General features: G+C 34.5%; 3 protein-coding genes across 3 annotated transcripts; 1 reads left to right on the forward strand and 2 right to left on the reverse strand.

Moving 5' to 3' along the window:
* Positions 1-603: 603 nt before the first annotated feature.
* LOC121240985 (60S ribosomal protein L35-like) lies at positions 604-1,883 on the reverse strand. Its single transcript, XM_041138511.1, has 4 exons — positions 1,741-1,883; positions 1,444-1,579; positions 1,185-1,341; positions 604-907 (listed from the first exon to the last, which is right to left on the reverse strand). Exons 1-4 carry the CDS (start codon positions 1,742-1,744, stop codon positions 833-835), a joined length of 372 nt encoding a protein of 123 aa, XP_040994445.1. The 5' UTR covers positions 1,745-1,883; the 3' UTR covers positions 604-832.
* A 3,846-nt stretch (positions 1,884-5,729) lies between these two features.
* On the forward strand, positions 5,730-9,339 carry LOC121250227 (caffeoylshikimate esterase-like). Its single transcript, XM_041149629.1, has 8 exons — positions 5,730-5,978; positions 6,080-6,118; positions 6,231-6,357; positions 6,446-6,592; positions 6,989-7,119; positions 8,420-8,557; positions 8,694-8,792; positions 8,914-9,339. The coding sequence occupies exons 1-8, from the start codon at positions 5,976-5,978 to the stop codon at positions 9,202-9,204; spliced, it is 975 nt and encodes a 324-aa protein (XP_041005563.1). The 5' UTR covers positions 5,730-5,975; the 3' UTR covers positions 9,205-9,339.
* Positions 9,340-9,786: 447 nt separating this feature from the next.
* Positions 9,787-16,781, reverse strand: LOC121248685 (spliceosome-associated protein 130 A-like). Its single transcript, XM_041147594.1, has 4 exons — positions 13,358-16,781; positions 12,195-12,686; positions 11,516-11,671; positions 9,787-10,384 (listed from the first exon to the last, which is right to left on the reverse strand). The coding sequence occupies exons 1-3, from the start codon at positions 16,367-16,369 to the stop codon at positions 11,534-11,536; spliced, it is 3,642 nt and encodes a 1,213-aa protein (XP_041003528.1). The 5' UTR covers positions 16,370-16,781; the 3' UTR covers positions 9,787-10,384; positions 11,516-11,533.
* Positions 16,782-18,504: the final 1,723 nt, after the last annotated feature.

Here is an 18,504-nt window from a genome sequence, read left to right on the forward strand (position 1 = left end):
TGTTATTCAAGACTTTCCAAGTAAACAATTTTAGTCTGTCTTAAATTTTAAGATTCCATACATTTTTCCATGTCCATGTGATTGATGCTTAGTGGAGTTTGAAATGATTGCTGCATAAGGCAGATCTTACAGTGAATTTCCCAGAGGTATTACGAGTCCAAACCAAGCTATCCTCCTCCCTTGAGTGGAAATTCCTATGAGCCGAAGGAATTTTTTGATTTTGGTGGAACAGGGCTTGGAGCCAAAGCATAGATGCCACATTTTCATGAGGGAAAATTATACACCTCACTTTACATCAAATAGACAATTTTTATAAAATAACTTATAAAGCTGATTTAATAAAAACACTGGATTTAAAATATAATTGTGTAAAAAATTATAAAAAGAAATGTAAATATATATATCATTATTCAATGAAAGCTAGTGCATCCCTAAACAGACGAAATGGTTAACTATCGGGAATTATCCATTCTCCACAACGAGCTCTCTCTAATTAAGCATCAGACAGCCATCGCCATTAACCGCTTCAAACTCTGCTAGAGACTACAAACTATATACATTCACTGGTAAATCAATCCCGAATAATACGTCAATAAAAGAGCATGAGCAAACATTATAAGACTTTTACCAAAGAACATAATTCATACTTCAAATATGCCCGATAAACTCATCTCACTTAGGATTAAACTAACCCCAACTTATAAAACATGAATCGTGAACATAAGATTAAGTCCACCCACCAGAAATTATGAGTTAACACACACCAAAATTGTCAACAAAATGGATTTCTAATATTAAGGAACGTAAATCTTTCAAGCAAAGGTCCTACACCCTAAACCTTGATGGCATACTTCCTCAAGGGAAAATACATCTCCCTCTTCTTCTGCCGCTCAGTCTTCAATGATGCCTGTTCAAATAGAACGAAACAAAATCAAATCAGGTAGCAAGGCAAGTTCAAATTTCAAAAGCACAAGTATAAACATGCTAATTATAAACCTCTACACATTGCTAATTATAAACCTAGAATACAAGAAACAATGTACGAGTAGTACTCTTAAAACGTTCGTAAACTTTATAGCATTGCCGTGCATCATTATAATTCGAATAACTAAAATATATGAACCAGAATCGTGCATAATATAAGAGACTAAACTGGGGGATTTTATCAAAGGAAAGACACTGACCTGGTGCCTGGTAAGCCTTCGCCGAATTGCCCTGGTCTTCTTGGGACGCAGATCGAGAGGCAGGTACTTCTTCTTCTTGTAAACTTCCCTCAGAGCCTCCTTCTGCTTCTGCGAGATCACCGTCAACACCTGCGCAATTGACAGCCTCACCACCTTTCTGTACCACCAAGAAAAAACAAAACACATTAGAACCAGAAATAAGTACTTGCATTTTGAAACAAATGCAAGAGGAAAAAAATGAGAGAGAGATAAAGTGTACATCTTGGATAGCTTGTTGGGTGCACCACCGGTGACCTTGGCGACGCGGAGGAGGGCAAGCTCAGCCTTGAGATCCTTAAGCTGGCTCAGCAGGTCTGCCTTGGTTTTCTGACGCAGCTCGTGGACCTTGATTCTCGCTGTGTTCATTTCAACAAGCAAAATTGCAATAATAACACGGAAATCAGAAACAGAAGAAACATGTTCTTCGAAGAACAAGAAACCAAAGTAAGAAATAATAGGAAGGCATTTGGGAAATATGTAAAGAAGCAATAGAGATTAGGGCTTCTTCCCCGCGTACCCATATCTGCGTCTCGGAGCTTCCCCGCGGCTGAGCTGTGTCTCTTCGAATGAAACCCTAGAAAAATGAAAGATCTGCCTTATGGGTTTAGATGTATATATGATCGGGCTGGGCTCCTTTGGTGGGCTTAGAATTAGTATTTGGGCTCGACCGGATGGAGGAGGGAATACGATTTTTCTTCAAGAGAAATTCTACAAAAATCAAAGGGTGGGTGGCCATGCCAAAATGATAAACAAAGAAAGTCGGAGTCCCATCCTACTATTATAAGACATGATTAATATGGTTTGGTTATGGGTCATTCGTTGTTATAACTTATCTCTGACTAATTCACCATTAACATCTCAATCTACAGCTTTCATTCGGGAGTTAATGTGCATATATACATAATTTTAAATGACTATATATTTAAGTGATTAATTTACTAATGCGTCGCGTCAATAAATAAGACCAAGAATACTTTTATTTAAGATGAAATGACATGTTGATCAGGTTGCATTGAAGAGAGAAGCACTCTTTTTCATTATTTTAATTTATCTCAATTCATTATTATAATTTTTTAAAATTTTAATATAAACTTTAATAAATAATTTATTTTTTTAAAATTATAAAATAATAATAATAATAAATAATATTTTAATAATATTTTATTATTTTAATTTAATTCAATTCAATATCCAAACAAACCTTAAAAGTCTGATTTTGTTTTTGTTTCGTTATTGAACAGTCAGCTGTCTAGCCATGTGAGTAGAAGAAAATGACAGCACTTCTCTCTCTGTTGAAGTCTTCCTTGTAATCTAATTTATCTCGAATTCGATTTTCTTCTTGATAAGATTGCTGCTAAATTTCTTAATCAATAAATTAATAAGAAGAAAGAAAGAAATTAATTTCTTGGAAGGAACAGATAATATTAAGGCATGCTAATGGATGGCCCTGATTAATTAATTGGCTACAACTTGTTGATGAATAAGACTGTTATCAGCCAAAATATTACAGCTAGCTTGGTGACGCTGCTAGCATTTAAAGACTGCAACTGCCACCCCTCCTCGTACGTTAAATATGTGTACGTTTCTTTGAATGGGGACACACATAATATCCCAAACACTTGCATCAATCGACATGGCATGATGATCATGAATTTGATGCATGGCATAACTTAAAAATAAATTCATGTTATTAATATATAATACATGCAGAAATAATAATTGTTATATATGTCTTCGATCTGGATATATAATGCACTGATCATCATGAGTTAGTATAAATAATTTTGTTATGTACAAGTAAGTTTGTGTATTAATCTACGTACTAATATTATTATCTTCATATTCTAAATTTAAATTAGTAATATTTTCAATAAAATTTATTTTCTACCAATCATATTGAATGAATGTGCGTATTAGTGCATAAAATCGTTTACAGTTAAATTTTTTCCAGTATAAATATCTTCTCCTGGGTACGTACGTAGAAACATAATTACTTGGGAAAAATAGTTTTAGTATATATACAGTTTTCTGATTTTCTCACATAGGGAAAAATAATGATAAAGTCTAAGAAGTGGTTTGGATTATGAGTTGAGATGGTTTATAATTTTGTGAATAGTAAAATAAAAATTGAATTATTTATTATATTTTATGTAAGAATTTGATAAAATTATTTTAAAATTTAAAAAAGTTGAATTATTTATTATATTTTATGTAAAAATTTTAAAAAATTATAATAATGAGATGAAATAAATTAAAATAAATTTTAAATACAAAGAAGCTTAATACTAGAGAGAGAGAGAGAGAGAGCGCGCGCAAAAGACATGTAGACCGCATTTTTTTCACAGGATGAAGAAAGAAAAGTCTAAATTCAACGTTATCCAGCTGAGAAATCCACGCAGGACAGTGTTTTGTAAAAGGAGCTCAGTGGAGATCCGTGGCCCCTGGGAAATCAAAAGCGTGACATGAGAGGTGGCTGGTCAAAGCTAGCATGCGGTCCATCATGTCCTCGTGTACGCGCTTGAATTTCAACATCGTTACATGATATCGATCCCGAAATGAATGAACTACGTACGTGCGGGACTAAGTTTAGGCCTAGTTTGTTTTTAAAAATAAAATAAATTGAGATTAAAATTAAAAAATTAAAAAAATTTTAATATTATTTTTATTTTAAAATTTAAAAAAATTGAATTATTTATTTTATTTTATATAAAAATTTAAAAAAATTATAATAATAAGATCAAAAATTTTCAAAATTTTAAATTTTAACCTTGAAAGCAAATAGGCATTAATTAACTTCTTTCTGATATGATGCAATATATATATATATATATAAACGACGAGGTCTTCACTTGATTTTCTCGATATAATAAAATCAAGGAATTAAAACAGATCATAGACATATACAATGTGTGTATATAAAAATAATTCTTCTATATATAGTCGATAGATACAACTGACGTGCAGTCGTCCATGCCATATCAGATTTAAAATAAATTTTTTCTCTCTCATCAGTTTGATCTCTCTCTCCTTAGCTCTTCTCATCAATTCGGTCTCTCTTATTAAGTATTTTCACGTCAATCACATTTATATGCCGTTTATATTAAGCACTTGCAACAAGCATTTTTCATATAAAAATAATGAAAGGGACCGGTTTTCTCATAAGAATTTTTAAGAGTCTGGCAATAAACTATAGCATATAAAACTGGACGACACCTCGTAATAAATAATAATAATAATATAGGAGAGACAGATCAATTCGTTAGTTGAAAGTACGCATGATATTGCTTACGTGCCAAATCAATTCGTTAGTTTCTTGTGATCTGTTCTTTAACTAGTTTTTTTAACTGGTTTTTTTAAGTTACTGAATCTCAAACGTACGCAATAACCGGGCTCACTCACTTTGACCATTCGGCTTTATTTGTAAAATAAATTCATTTCAATTAATCTTATAATTTTTTTAAATCTCAATATAAAATATAATAAATAATTTATTTTTTTTAAAATAATAATAATAATAAAAATAAATAATATTTTATCATCTCAACTCAATTCAATTCAATTTAACATTCAAACGCACTACAAAATAACTACATAATAATATAATATATATATATATATATTTATACCTATATGGATAATTAATGGTATAAATCCACAAGTCAACTAAGCCAAGTTACGTTCTGGAAAAGGGACGTCGATTGTCATATTAATTAGTATGCCAAATCAACCGACAAATATATATATATATATATAGATTGACATGACATTATTGGAAATTTATTAACTACTAAGAGGAAGGCATGATCATACTAATTTCATTTCAATTATTATTATTAAATTTATATATATGTATTAAATTGTCATAATATATATTATTAAATACAAAATTCCTTTGATCTTTTAAAAAATATCTCTTTTAAAACTCGAGGATCTCAATTGGTACCGGATATAAAGATATGATTGGATGCCATAATATTTATTATTCATTTAATATTGTTTAAAATATTTAAATAATTAATAATAAATATAATTTTATACGTTTATCTCTTTGACTCCGTTAAATTCGAATAACAAATTGAAATATTCATGATCCTCGATTTTATTCATTCAGCTTTCTCTGTTTTGGCGGGCAGCCCTTTTATAGGCTCGTTTGGTTGATAACTTAGATTGCATTGGATCAGATTTAGATTTCTTATAATATTTAAATATTTAATTATCAGATTATTAATTTTATCTCTACTAAAAATATTTTTATATATAAAATTTATAATCTTTTTTAACTTTTCATAAATATATTTTAATTTATTTTAATATCTAAATATATTTAAACTGTAGACTGTATAGAATTCATTTTATCAATTTATTTTACTATTATTATTTAAAGAGTATTAACTCAATTGACATTCGAACGCAGCCCAAAGTGAGCGAGGACCGGTAGATAAGATACACGTAAGATCGATTGGACATGAAGGGTAGGATTATTTTTGGCCGTATATAAACAGAGTTCAGACTTGTAGCTAGGGCGTTTCCTCACTCCTCTTTCTCCTCCTCTCTTTCCTTTTACTAATAGAATTACATCGTTCCCGTTCCCATCCAATTCAGATATTCCGGTCTTTTATTCACCTTTCTTTACTTTCTCTTCTATTATAACTCTCCCTTCTTCTCTTGAATCTCTTCTTCATATTTTGGGTAGACGTAAGATCGCCATCGGTTTCTTCTGAAGTCCCTAGCATCTGCTCCAGCTTGATCATTATGGTTTGTTTCTCTCTCGACCATACGGTATTTTGCTCTCCCATGCACACACGACGAGCGTTTTGATATTGATATTCTCTGCTTGTTTTTATGTACGTTTGCAGGCACAGGCGCATGAAACCGAAGGTGTTGTATACGAAGAGGTTAGCCTGGTTTTTGATATATCGATTTTGATTTTGATATATTTCTGAATTATGCATGTGTTTGGAATAAATATTGTGATTGATTTTGTTTTTGTTTCTGAAAACTTTCCAGGAGTATATAACGAATTCGCGTAAAATGAAGATTTTCACATGCAGATGGCTTCCAGCAAATAAAGAACCGAAAGCCTTGATTTTCATATGCCATGGTTATGCCATGGAATGCAGCATCACCATGAACAGTATGTATATATTTGTTCATCCACTTGATATAATCCCGTATATTTTTTAGACCAAAATATTATATATGATTGTGGTTAATTGGATTAGGTACCGCAACAAGGCTTGTGAAGGCTGGCTTTGCAGTTTATGGGATAGACTATGAAGGCCATGGAAAATCAGGAGGACTGGCTGGCTATGTTAACAACTTTGACGATGTCGCGGATGACTGCTCTGATCATTTTACTACCATATGTGGTCAGATTTTACTGATCTCTTTGAGCATATACGAAAAACATGGATATATATATATATATAGATAATTAATTAATTATAAGAAAGATTTCAATCTGATTCCGCATGTTAAGCTTATGTGGTCAGAAACCACTCTCTCCTTATCACAAGGAAAATTTCCTTGGAAAATATCAAAGTTCAATAAAACTTCTCTGATTTTTAGTAGCCTTTTTTTGGGTCTTCCTTTGTGTTTGGTGGGAGAAAAATACTAAGGTATATATATTTTTTATAATTAAAAAAATTATATAAAATAAATTTATAAATTAATATGATTTTATAAAATTTATTTTATAATTATATATTTAATTTCTTTATATCTAGAATATTTTCTTTATATTTTTTATGTGGTTGATATTTCAGAAAAAAAAGAGAATAGAGGGAAGATGAGATATTTGTTGGGGGAGTCCTTGGGAGGGGCCATGGTTCTGCTACTGCACAGGAAGAAGCCAGACTACTGGGATGGTGCTGTCTTGGTTGCTCCCATGTGTAAGGTATATATTAATATAATATGGTCCTCAAATCTGACATCTACTTTATTCTTTTGGAGTTTGTGTTGTGTCTATCTTTATGTCTTTTACCATCAATGCCTACATCTCCATTTGTTGATCTGGATTGTGCGAAAAAGTCCGTCTGACATTGTGTGCTTCTCCAGATAAGTTGGTCCAATTTCGAGTTGTTTAGCTCTTTTTCCTTCCAGAGTAGAACGAGTGGTTCATACCTTCATATCACTTTTGTTTAAACATTTTTGCCAGAAAAAAAAATAAAAAAAATCTCTTTATAAGGTTTGATATTGGCCCTTTAAATAAATAAATAAATAAATCTATTTAACAGTCTTATGCTATATACCTATTTTTTTTTCTCTTAACAGGTGTATTATATAAGGTTGTTGAATAGAATAACTCATTTAAATTATTTAAAAATCATTCTGAAATTTTACAAATAACTAATGATTACAAAATTATTTGGCAAGCATGTGACATGTAATTGGTGTCAAAGATAATATCAAAACAACAAAATTTAATTTGACTAAATGCAATGAAATGGGTCCAGTCAGTTGTGGCTGATAGATCCTTAGTAATAGCATATATAGCATGAGGAGAAAGAAATAGGGCTCCAATGGCTGTCATTGTCAAATAGTTATCACAGGGTTGGTAGAAATTGGAAATTTTTTCACCTTTGTTTTCATATATAACCGGAATCAATACAAAAGTTGGCAACTTTTGTTTTTTTTGTTAGGTACGCAATATTCAAAACGATTTGGTTTAAATAGTCATTCAACGTGACCAGGAAAAAAAAAAAAAAAAGGAGAGAGAATAGTGATTGAATATATTAATAACATTAAAGTCTTCGTTCCATGTGTATTAATTTACCTTTTAAAAAAAATGTAAATAGAAATTATATATAGAATAAGAGATAATTGGTTTGGTAATGCTTTTGTGACAAAAAAACATGGCTCTAGTCGCTTTTGACAGCTACAAAATCTCAGGTATAACGGATCTTGTTGACCGATGATGAGTACATATTTTAATGTCCTTCATTGGGTGGGCAAATCTGGATCCCCTTGTGAACATTAATTAATAATAATCCAACTCATATTTGAGCTTTTCAACAAATTAGATAAGATATGATTTTTAAATATAAGTAATGTTAGATACAGTCATGAAGTGTGTATGTTGAGGAATGTTTAATATATTGGGCATGTTGCAATATTTAACTCCATTTTTTTATAATATTATTTTTGCAATTGGGACTTTGTTTTAATTTTGTTTTCGATTCTATATCATTTGACAGATTGCAGATGACATGAGACCACCTGCAGTTGTGATTTCCATTTTGACACTACTTTGCAATGTAATTCCAAAATGGAAAATAATCCCAACACAAGATATCATTGACGTCGCCTTTAAAGTACCCGAGACAAGAAAACAGGTATATCTCCACCCTCTTGCTTCTCCTTCCTTTAAAAATAAATTAATAAATTAATTATAATAAATCATCGCTTTCTATTTCGTGCTTGTCAACAGTACCAATTGGGAACTAACCGTTAATGATAACATAACAACAGGTTAGAGCGAACCCATATTGCTATAAAGGCCGGCCTCGCTTGAAAACCGGCTTCGAACTTCTCAGGCTCAGTTCCGGGATTGAGAATAGACTTCCAGAGGTTTGTTACTTTTTCTGTGTTTTTCTTTCTCTATGACAAGTAGTATTACGATTTTAATCAAATCTGAGGCCTGAAAATGTTAATGGGGTTTTGTCTTTTTAATTTGGGGGGATTTGTTTAGGTTTCATTACCATTTATAGTCCTCCACGGGGATGATGACAAAGTGACAGACAAATCAGTGAGCAAACTGCTCCATGACGTGGCCTCAAGCACCGACAAGACAATTAAGTTGTATCCAGGCATGTGGCACGGTCTACTCTACGGAGAGCCACCGGAGAACACGGACATCGTGTTTTCAGACATCATTGGTTGGTTAGAGGAGAGATTCGCCGTTGGAAATCCGAGGTTGGAGTGGGAGTGGAAGCATGAGAACGATTGGGCAAAGACTGAGCAAATCCCAGAGAACTGCTGATGATTGGTGTTTCATGTGTATAACGAATGTCCCGTAATATTTTACCTCGCCAAGGCCTGCTTCTGCCTGTGCGTTGTGTTATGTAGAACTCGTTTATTTTCGTAAGTGACATTTATATAAAGATGAATTAAGATGAAAAATGAAAATTAAATAAAATATTATTATAAAATATTTTTTTAATATTAATTTTATTTTAAAATTTTAAAAAATTAAATTGTTTATTTTATTTTGTATGAAACTTTAAAAAAATTGTAATGATGAGATGAGATGAATTGAGAAGTTTTATAAAAAGAGGCAATAAGTCGTAAGTTGAAGGTTTAAAAACAAATTCCACTAAAAAGATTTAAAAAAAAAATAAAAGTGTTGAAATATCATCAAATCTTCACAAAAAGTTCTTTGACTATAATACACACCCACCAAAAAGGAAACATCCCTCTTTCCCTTCTCCTTTTTTCTGGATGGAGGTGGGCTACTAATGCCCATTTTACTTCACGATCACCACACATCCACACATCATTGCTAGCAGCACGTCGTAAATTAAGTGCCTGTTACAAACTAAAAAGAACCAAGAGCCCGACAATCGAAAACAAAATGATAACTTTACGTGGAACCCAGCAGTAAGTTACATACAGTGATGTGCTTAACAAATGTGCCATATAATGCGAAAAGGCGAGGTTTTCTTCTTGAACAATTTGGAGAAATCCACCAGAATAAATGGAAATACAAACTTTAACTGCTACTACACTCGAACTTCCTGTCACTCTTGATCATTTCTACCAGCAGCAGTGTCTCATTTTCACATTCTAAGCTAACCGAGTCATGCAGTAATCACACACCATGATCCTGCTGGACTATACAAGTTTTTTAGTTTTACCATCCGGATGTGTGGCCGACATAAGTGAAGAACAAATCTGATAGCCGTGCAGGCCTTAAGACACGTACACCAGATAGAGATACAGTCACCTAATAAAATTCCAAGCAAAGAGCGTATCAGAAATAAATATGACTTAAGAGGATTGCATCCTTCTTTTTCCAATATGCTTGGCTTTTCCCAACATTAATGTCCGTGTCTCATTCTAGAGTCAGGAAAGAACAAACTGAAGGGTGCTCATAGGGAACGCTCATCTCTCATTGCCTTTTTTTAATGGAAAAACAGATCCATGTAGATTAAAACAGCGATCTGCAAATACAGAGAAATGATGGATGAGATCGAGCAAAATGTAAACCCTGACTAACTCAAATCTTCCAATTCCACGAACCCAGTTGCAAAAAGAACACACCTTATTCAGAATCTAATTATGTTTTTATCTTCTTTTTAATCTCGTCTTTAGTAGTCTACAGTTTGTTTGCTAGTTTTTTTCACAACAGTTCGTTTACTAGTTAAACCAACACCTTTATTTTCAGGAAGTTATTGCCTTCTTTACAAGCTGAGAACATTGGGGAAACCTAGGTTGGATTACCTGGGCTTGTATTATTCTTTCTTTCTTCCCTAATAAACTGAAACCAGACCTGATGTTCTGCCTCAAGAATATTAAAATCTAAAGCACGGGAGTTAACCTAACCTCCAATGCTTTTCCCAAATTCCTACTCCACAAAAGCCTAGCCATACCCAAACCTCTACCACATTAAATCACAACCAAAAAATATGATACAGAATGCAGAGAAGGGTGGTTGATCTACTAGCTAGTTGGAGCAGGATTATGGGGATACCCCAGATAGCAGCTGTGTGGAAGATGGTTCCCATTTGTCTACTTTGGTGCATTTGGAGGGAGAGGAATGACCAAGATTTTGAGGATCGCGAGCGCTCTTTGGAAGAACTTATGAGTTTTTACTTGAAGACTTTATTTATGTGGGTCATTGTTATAGATTTTAATGGTCTCAACTTTCCATGATTTCCTTGTATCCATTTGTAGTTCCTAACTAGGTGTATTTTCTTGTATACTTCTTATGTATTTGGATTATGCCTATTTCAATATCAATAAAATATCTTCTTACTTAACAAAAAAAAAACAAATATGGGCGAATTCAGCAAACAGAACCATGTAATGTGCCCTCCAAAGCTCAACTTTTAGTAAACAACATTTTCAGCTGTCTGCTTCATCCATGCTAATCAATCACATGAACATCAGGAAATTTATAACTGTACCTACTAATATGCTGCTCCTGCAATGCTGCTAGGTATTGATGAAACCAAAGATTTAAAATAGAAAATGAAAAATGAAATGGAGATAATTTTTTTTGGTCAGGAAAAAGAAATGGTGATAATACCCATAACAATAACAAATAAATAAACAGAACGAACAAAAGGCACCTTTAGGTCTATTTTTCCTCAAATGATCTTATTTCTAACTTCTTCCAGCTTCTTCAGTATCTCCCCTGGAGTTCTATCTAATTCATCTGCAATTTTTCTCTGCAAATCCAGAGGCAGTGTTGGGAACTGCTCACATAGATCCCCATCAATCACATCCTGCAAAGTAATAATTCAGCATTTCCCGCATTATTTTCATAGTAAATATAAGTCAAGGCAATTAAGGAACCAAAAACATCAAGTAAGCAAGCAAGATAGAACAGGAAAAAAAATTCTCCAATTCATCGCAGGACTTTTTTTTAATAATGCATTGATAAGCGTGCATATCTATGAAAGGGACAAAATTAAAAAAGACTGCCACTTTGAGCCAAATGCTATATACTTTTTTGATAAGTATCATTCGACTCATTCCAAAAGCCACTCTTCAGGTGAAATATTTTCATCATAATGTCTACTTCTCAAAACATAAGAAATCAAACCTCTCATGATATCAAAAGCACTTGCTCTATTTAAGAAATATCAAACCTACAAAAGCTATGACCAATCAAAAACAAAATTACCATAAAGACAAAAACACGTAAGACTCAGTGAATAATGTAAATATCGTAAAATCTGGATTATCCTGAATGATTGAATAGATGGGACAGCAGGTAACACAAAAGGAAGAATAATAAATGCTCACCTTGACTGGAAAATAAGCAGATCTATAAGCCATATGATCTCTTCCACACAAAGGTGGATGTTCCTGCCTCATATACATCTCCAAGTGAGAAAAGAAGTCAACATCGTCACGAGAGGTGAATGCTAGCAATGCCCCCAAACTCCCCATCACTGTGCCATATAGGAGGCACTCTCCACCACCTGGAATTAGAGATGCCTTCTGCAAGCAGGTGATCACATCACCAATGTGAAACTGCACAATCTCATCTACCTTGTTGGGAGCTCCATTCAACTTCCCTTGCTCCCATTTAATTTTCCCGCCAGTTGGATCTTCTTCAATCTCATCTGATACATCCTGTGGTAACCGCACAAAATACATGTTCCCAAACTTGTCTGCACCTGCCATGGTGTCGAAATCTATGTGGTATGATGCAGTGAGCCATCTTGGAACACTATCATCAGCAAATATATACAGTTGATTCTCATCACGTCTGTACTTGCAGTAATGGAATGACTGCAGAGAGCATCACAATCAAATAAATGAATGGGAAACGAAATTATATGAATTGCACTGACCCAAATAAGATAAGGGTGACCACCCAATGGTATTACCAATGATCCACTCATAATCTAACACCACAAGTATCCCTATTCATGCAACAGATAGGAGTAATACTATACATCACACCACCATCCAACTTTTAAATGTGACACATCTTGTATAGTGGGATAAAAGTGGGATAGTGGCATGATGTATAGAATTTTCCAACAGATAGGCATTGAACCCAGAATAATTAACCACGTAACAAAGATAAGCTGTCTCATATGAAATCACAAAAAACGGTACAACTCGTAACATCAATATTTTTTTATCAGTATAGCAGACAGAGAGCTACCAATCTCACTTACATTTATAATTCAATGTGGAATAATGAGGAGAGATTTGAGTAACATAGCAATTTTCTATGTTTCTTCTTAAAGCTTCACATGAGGGAGAAAGAATGCCATGACAACTAAACCCATCACCCATTAAAAAAAGTTTTTTTATTTTTTATTTTTTTATTTTTTAAATATCTGATCAAGCAACAACTCAAAAATGGGGAAAAAAAAAAAAAAAACAGGAGAGCTTCCGCTGAATTTCTCCAACATACAACCAATCACCGTCAAAAGGAAAAGCAATCATACCTCTTGAATGTCGCCAACATATATCCGATCACGGTAAGTGTGAATGGAGACAATGGAGCTAGGGAACAGCTTGTTCTCGCATTTTCTAAGCAATCTCCTCTTGCCCAAATCATATAATCTGAGAACATTTCCTATACCTGCAAGTAATCGTCCCTGAAACTGGCACAAAGCTGTTGGAACACCTTCCACTTGTGTCTTGTGCAATAGCTCAAGGGACCTTCCATCCTCTATAAACCTATAAATATGAATAAAACCAGCAGCTACACTTCGTTTGGGCCAAAACTGCAGTCCCTTTGCGGTACCTACGGCTAAAAGAGTTCCATATTCCTTATCATGGAAATTCACTGTGCATATGCTGAACGCAGCTTCATTCTCCTGAAGCTCCAGCAGACAAGTTGTACTGGCTGTCTTTGGGTCAAGAACTCTAATGCAAGAAACCCACCTGTCTGATTCTGCCTTGGGATAGCCGTAGTGCTCATCCGAGAGGGGATCATCTTTGTCCTCATCACCACCATTCTCCATTGGCTCCACGTTACCATTTTCATTTTCGCTTATTCCAGCAGCCTCAAAGCACTCCTTTTTTGCAGCTTCACGCTCTTCAGCTGGGAATGCTCCTTGATCACTCTCAATAATTACCAACAATTTTCGTTTGGGTTGAAGCACAAACTTCCTTGGTGTGTACCTTAGGGGAATCACAGTTTCATTGAACGTTTCTCCCAGTCTCTCAATAGTAAAAACCCTCAAAGCATCACCGGCAACAGCAACTACACCTTCCGCACATTGGTCAGAGGCAAATGATGCTGCATATTCAAGAGTCTCATAGGAGAGGGGTGTTAAAAGAAAATGTCCTTGGTGAATATAACCAAGCCAAGGTCGACTTGACAAGCAAAGCATTGCACTCTTGCCTCTTACAATGATAGAAAAGAGCTTTGGGGCTCTCAGTCCCAAGAATCGAGAACGAGAATCAGAAAGTTGACCAGTCACCATATCAACAACTGTTCTGAACAAAACTCCATTCTGTAAACCGGCATTAAGAAAAAGGCTGGCAGGATGATCAGCACCATCCTCCCCACCTACCGATGCTAAGACTTCAAGAAAAAGGAGAGATTCTGGAGCTGAAGAAACACTTTGCACACTCAGAATTTGCATACCATCCTCTGGGTCCAACGACAAGATACGAATTGTGTTGTCATATGAACCAACTGAAAGGAAACGAGACCTCTGCCTTCCTTCAGGTATAGGGGCAATGTCCAAACAAGCCACATCACCTGACATTTCGTGTTTATCAACCTCAATCAGTTGACCAGTGGCATCCACCTCAAAATACACAATTTCGCCACCACTAAGTGCAATGACCACTTGAAGCCTGTTAGAGCCAACCTTAGCAATAGTCCTCTTCCCAGGAGTCCTCCACTCATTGATACGCCCATCCTCCCTAATATGCCTAATGCCATTAGGATGAACTTGCATGAGTGAGTCATCACCTATCAAAGAAACAGCAAGTGAAGGGGTAGTATCAAGAAACCCACTATCACTAACTTCTTCAACTGTCTCGCCAATGGAAAGAACAAGAGTCGCGTTTGAGAACGACACCACAATGTATGCATCAAACTCATCATTCACATTCTTTTTCACAGTCCAAACTGCACTTGGCACACCAGGAAGCTCCGACACAGCCATTTCACTAATAGCTAAACCAGGTCTTAAAATTCTTAGAGACGACCGAGGACCCCGACCACAAAGCGTAAATATCTGAGGCGTTTCTTCTTCAAAGAGATTTATGACTTTCATGTCCATTATTGGCATCAGGCTCTCAACTTGGTCAATCCTAAGAAGGTTCTTAAGTCGCCTGGGCTGGAAAAACACAGGCTGGAAACCTTCTTCAGTTTCCATCAATGTAGCTGACGAAGACTCCACATCAGCATCATCACCTATCCCCTGGAACTGATATAAAGCATGATTCCCAAATTCAGAAGCAGCAAACAAGTGTCCTGACTTCAACACACACATGGAAGCAGTAACCGGAATTGTATCAAAGTACTTAATCCTCAGTTCTGTAACATGGTCATTGTCATGGTCCAAAGTAACCTTAAAAATATCTCCATACTCCGTTTGTAACAGAAAGAAGAACATCACCTTTTGCTTATGCATTGCCGCAGAAACTATAAGAACCCCTCGCTCAGCAGGCAGATCTGCACGTCTTGGAATCACAGCCCTAACATCCGGGTGTCCCTGATTCTTATATATCACAAAATTTTCAGCACAAACTAACACACCACTTGGGCCATCACCTCCTCCGGGAACAGTAACAAGCAAATTTGCACCATTATCAACTGGCTCCGACCACTTCCTAGACACATGGTTAAGCCCTAAGTCAAGCTCATAAAAAGTCAAATGCTTCTGGGCCTCACTTGCTGCCTGCCCAGTAGAATCCTGGTCCGCCTCGGAGTAATCCAACTCTATGGAGGCAAATATTGGGTTATCAAAACCGCAATCAACCCCGCAAATGGAGTACACAATTGTATGCGATTTATGCGCCTCCAGTGGCGACGAAATGGTCAGCCTCGCTGCTGTATCCCTATTCAGCACATAAACAAGCTTCTGCTTCTCACAAGCCCCGATCATCACCGCCCTACCCTTCGGATCAGTAGCCAAGTACTGGCCCGGAACTATTCTGCGACACCCCGATTTCCCGAAGGTTTCTTGGTGAATTTTATCAAAAACATTCTTTTCCTTATTGTAGTCGAGGATAACAATCCGGCCCGAATCGGACCCGACAACAATATAGTCCTTCTGAGACCCAGTGAGCCTAAACTGAGCTAAAGACCTAATGGCACCGAAAATTTCGACGGAGAGAAGGGTTTGGATCTTACCGCTGTCATCGGGTCGAAGAAGCTCGAGGAGCTTGCCGCGGGAGACAACAATCTCTTGGGCCTTGCCGCCGGAGAAGCTTCCGTTGATGGCGCATACTATGCCGGTGGCTCGCTGGAGAGTGAGGCTGTAGAGGTACATGACTCAGGAATTAGAGTGGGGATAGGGGTTAGGGCTAGGGCTTTAGAGGGGGTCACTTGGTGGAAAGGGTTTATGGAGTTTTCGAAATAGATCCCTGGTGAAGAATCGAAGATTACGGTTGCAGACGAGAGACGAGAAGGGTTGGTCTGCGACTGCGTGTTTGAGTGTGTGACGTGAAAAACCTAAAAGGGAGTTTTCTGGGAATCTGGGGATGGGATGAGAAACGCCATGGTTACCGCCTTTTGTTATAATCGGACGGCTGAATTTGACGAAGCTGATCGGCTGCAGGACACTCCAAAGCGCAGAATTATAAAATCCGACCAAACCGTATGAACAAAATTATTTACTTTCATAAATGTGGAAGATTTTATGTACGTGACGCCGCCCGCCCGGGGGGGGGGGGGGGGGGGGTGGTGGGGTGGTGGTGAACACCTCAACTAAGGATCTGTTTGTGTTGTCATTGTATTACGTATTAAAATATTTTTAATCTTAAATAAATTAAAAAAGTAAGTTTGATGTTAATTTTTAAGTGTGCTTTTTCTGGATTCGAAGCATACTTCGAATTTTAAAAAAAATTTAAAGATCGAAAATGTTCATATAATTTTTAAATAATTATAACTTTTAAATTTTTAAAGATATAGTTATAATTTTAAAAAAATAAAATAATTATCATTTCTACCTCAAAAAGTATTTTTTTTTAATTTGTTTCTAAATAAATATAATAGATTTGAAAGTACTTTAAATATATAGTTATCAAACAGTAAATAACTTTTTTAATAGTATAACTTATTATTTAAATTATAAGTTATAATTCCTAAGACTATAAACTATATTTTTCACTGTAATCTCAAATATGTACTGAGAGCCTGTTTGGGGTTGTGGTAAGAGTCTTAAAAAGTACTTAAATAGTGTTAAAAACTCTTCAATGGAAAAATTACATTGTTCGGGTGTTACATATTAAAATATTTTAATTTTAAATAAATTAAAAAGTACGTTTGAGAAAAAGAGTTTGATGATTTTTCTCAAACGTGCTTTTTCCGGATAATATGGAACGTAATTCAAAGTTTGAAAAGACTATCAATAGACGAAAATACTCATACAACTTTAAGATAATTACAACTTTTTTCAAGGATATGATCGTAATCTTTAAAAATTTAAATAATCGTCATTTTTACCTTAAAAAACATTTTTTTAATTTGCTTCCAAACAAACGTAACATGTTTGAAAGTGTTTTAAACTTATAGTTACCAAACAATATAACTTTTTAATAGTAGAACTTATTACTTAAGTTATAAACTATAAGTCCTAAAACTATAAGCTATATTTTCTACCGTAATCTCAAACATGCACTAATCTCAAATTAGGCCTACAACTTCAAGTTTATAATTCATCATGTAGATGCGTCTCGTTTGTTTTCACAAATTATTTCATCTTATCTAATTATTACAATTATCTCAAAATATTATACAAAATACAATAAACAATTCAATTTTTTCAAATCTAAAAAAAAATTAAAAAAATATATTCTAATAATATTTTATTCAACTTTCAACTTTCATTCCATTTCATCTATGTAAACAAGCGAGATCTCTCAACTTATCTCATCTCAATATTCAAATACCACAAACACAGACACTTTTCAATTTAAATTTTTTAACTTTTTCATCTAATCATTACCACTTTTTCAAACTTCCAAACAAAATAAAACAAATAATTCAAAATTTTTAAATATCAAAACAAAAATAATAGAAAAAAATTATATTTTAATAATATTTTAACTTAATAATATTTTTATTCAATTTTATTTTCTCGTTTTCCAAAACTCTATAAAATATATTAATTCAAATAATTTCATTATTATTTATAGATATTCTCATCTCATCTCACTGCACAAAATAAGCCAATATATATATAAATATATATATATATATATGTATATATGTATGATTTCTGCTGTAAAGATCTACTAAATCCACAACAAACCACCCCAACCAGACCAAACCTAACAAAGCCAACTCTCCCATCCCTACACTTTTATAAAATGTAGAAACACACAACAAAAGCAAAAGCATGATCACTACCCCCATGAAAATGGCCAAGCTTCCCTCCATGTTAGTCATACCCTGCTTACTCTT

This window comes from Juglans microcarpa x Juglans regia, chromosome 1D (assembly GCF_004785595.1).
Source record: "Juglans microcarpa x Juglans regia isolate MS1-56 chromosome 1D, Jm3101_v1.0, whole genome shotgun sequence".
Taxonomy (NCBI): Eukaryota; Viridiplantae; Streptophyta; class Magnoliopsida; order Fagales; family Juglandaceae; genus Juglans; species Juglans microcarpa x Juglans regia.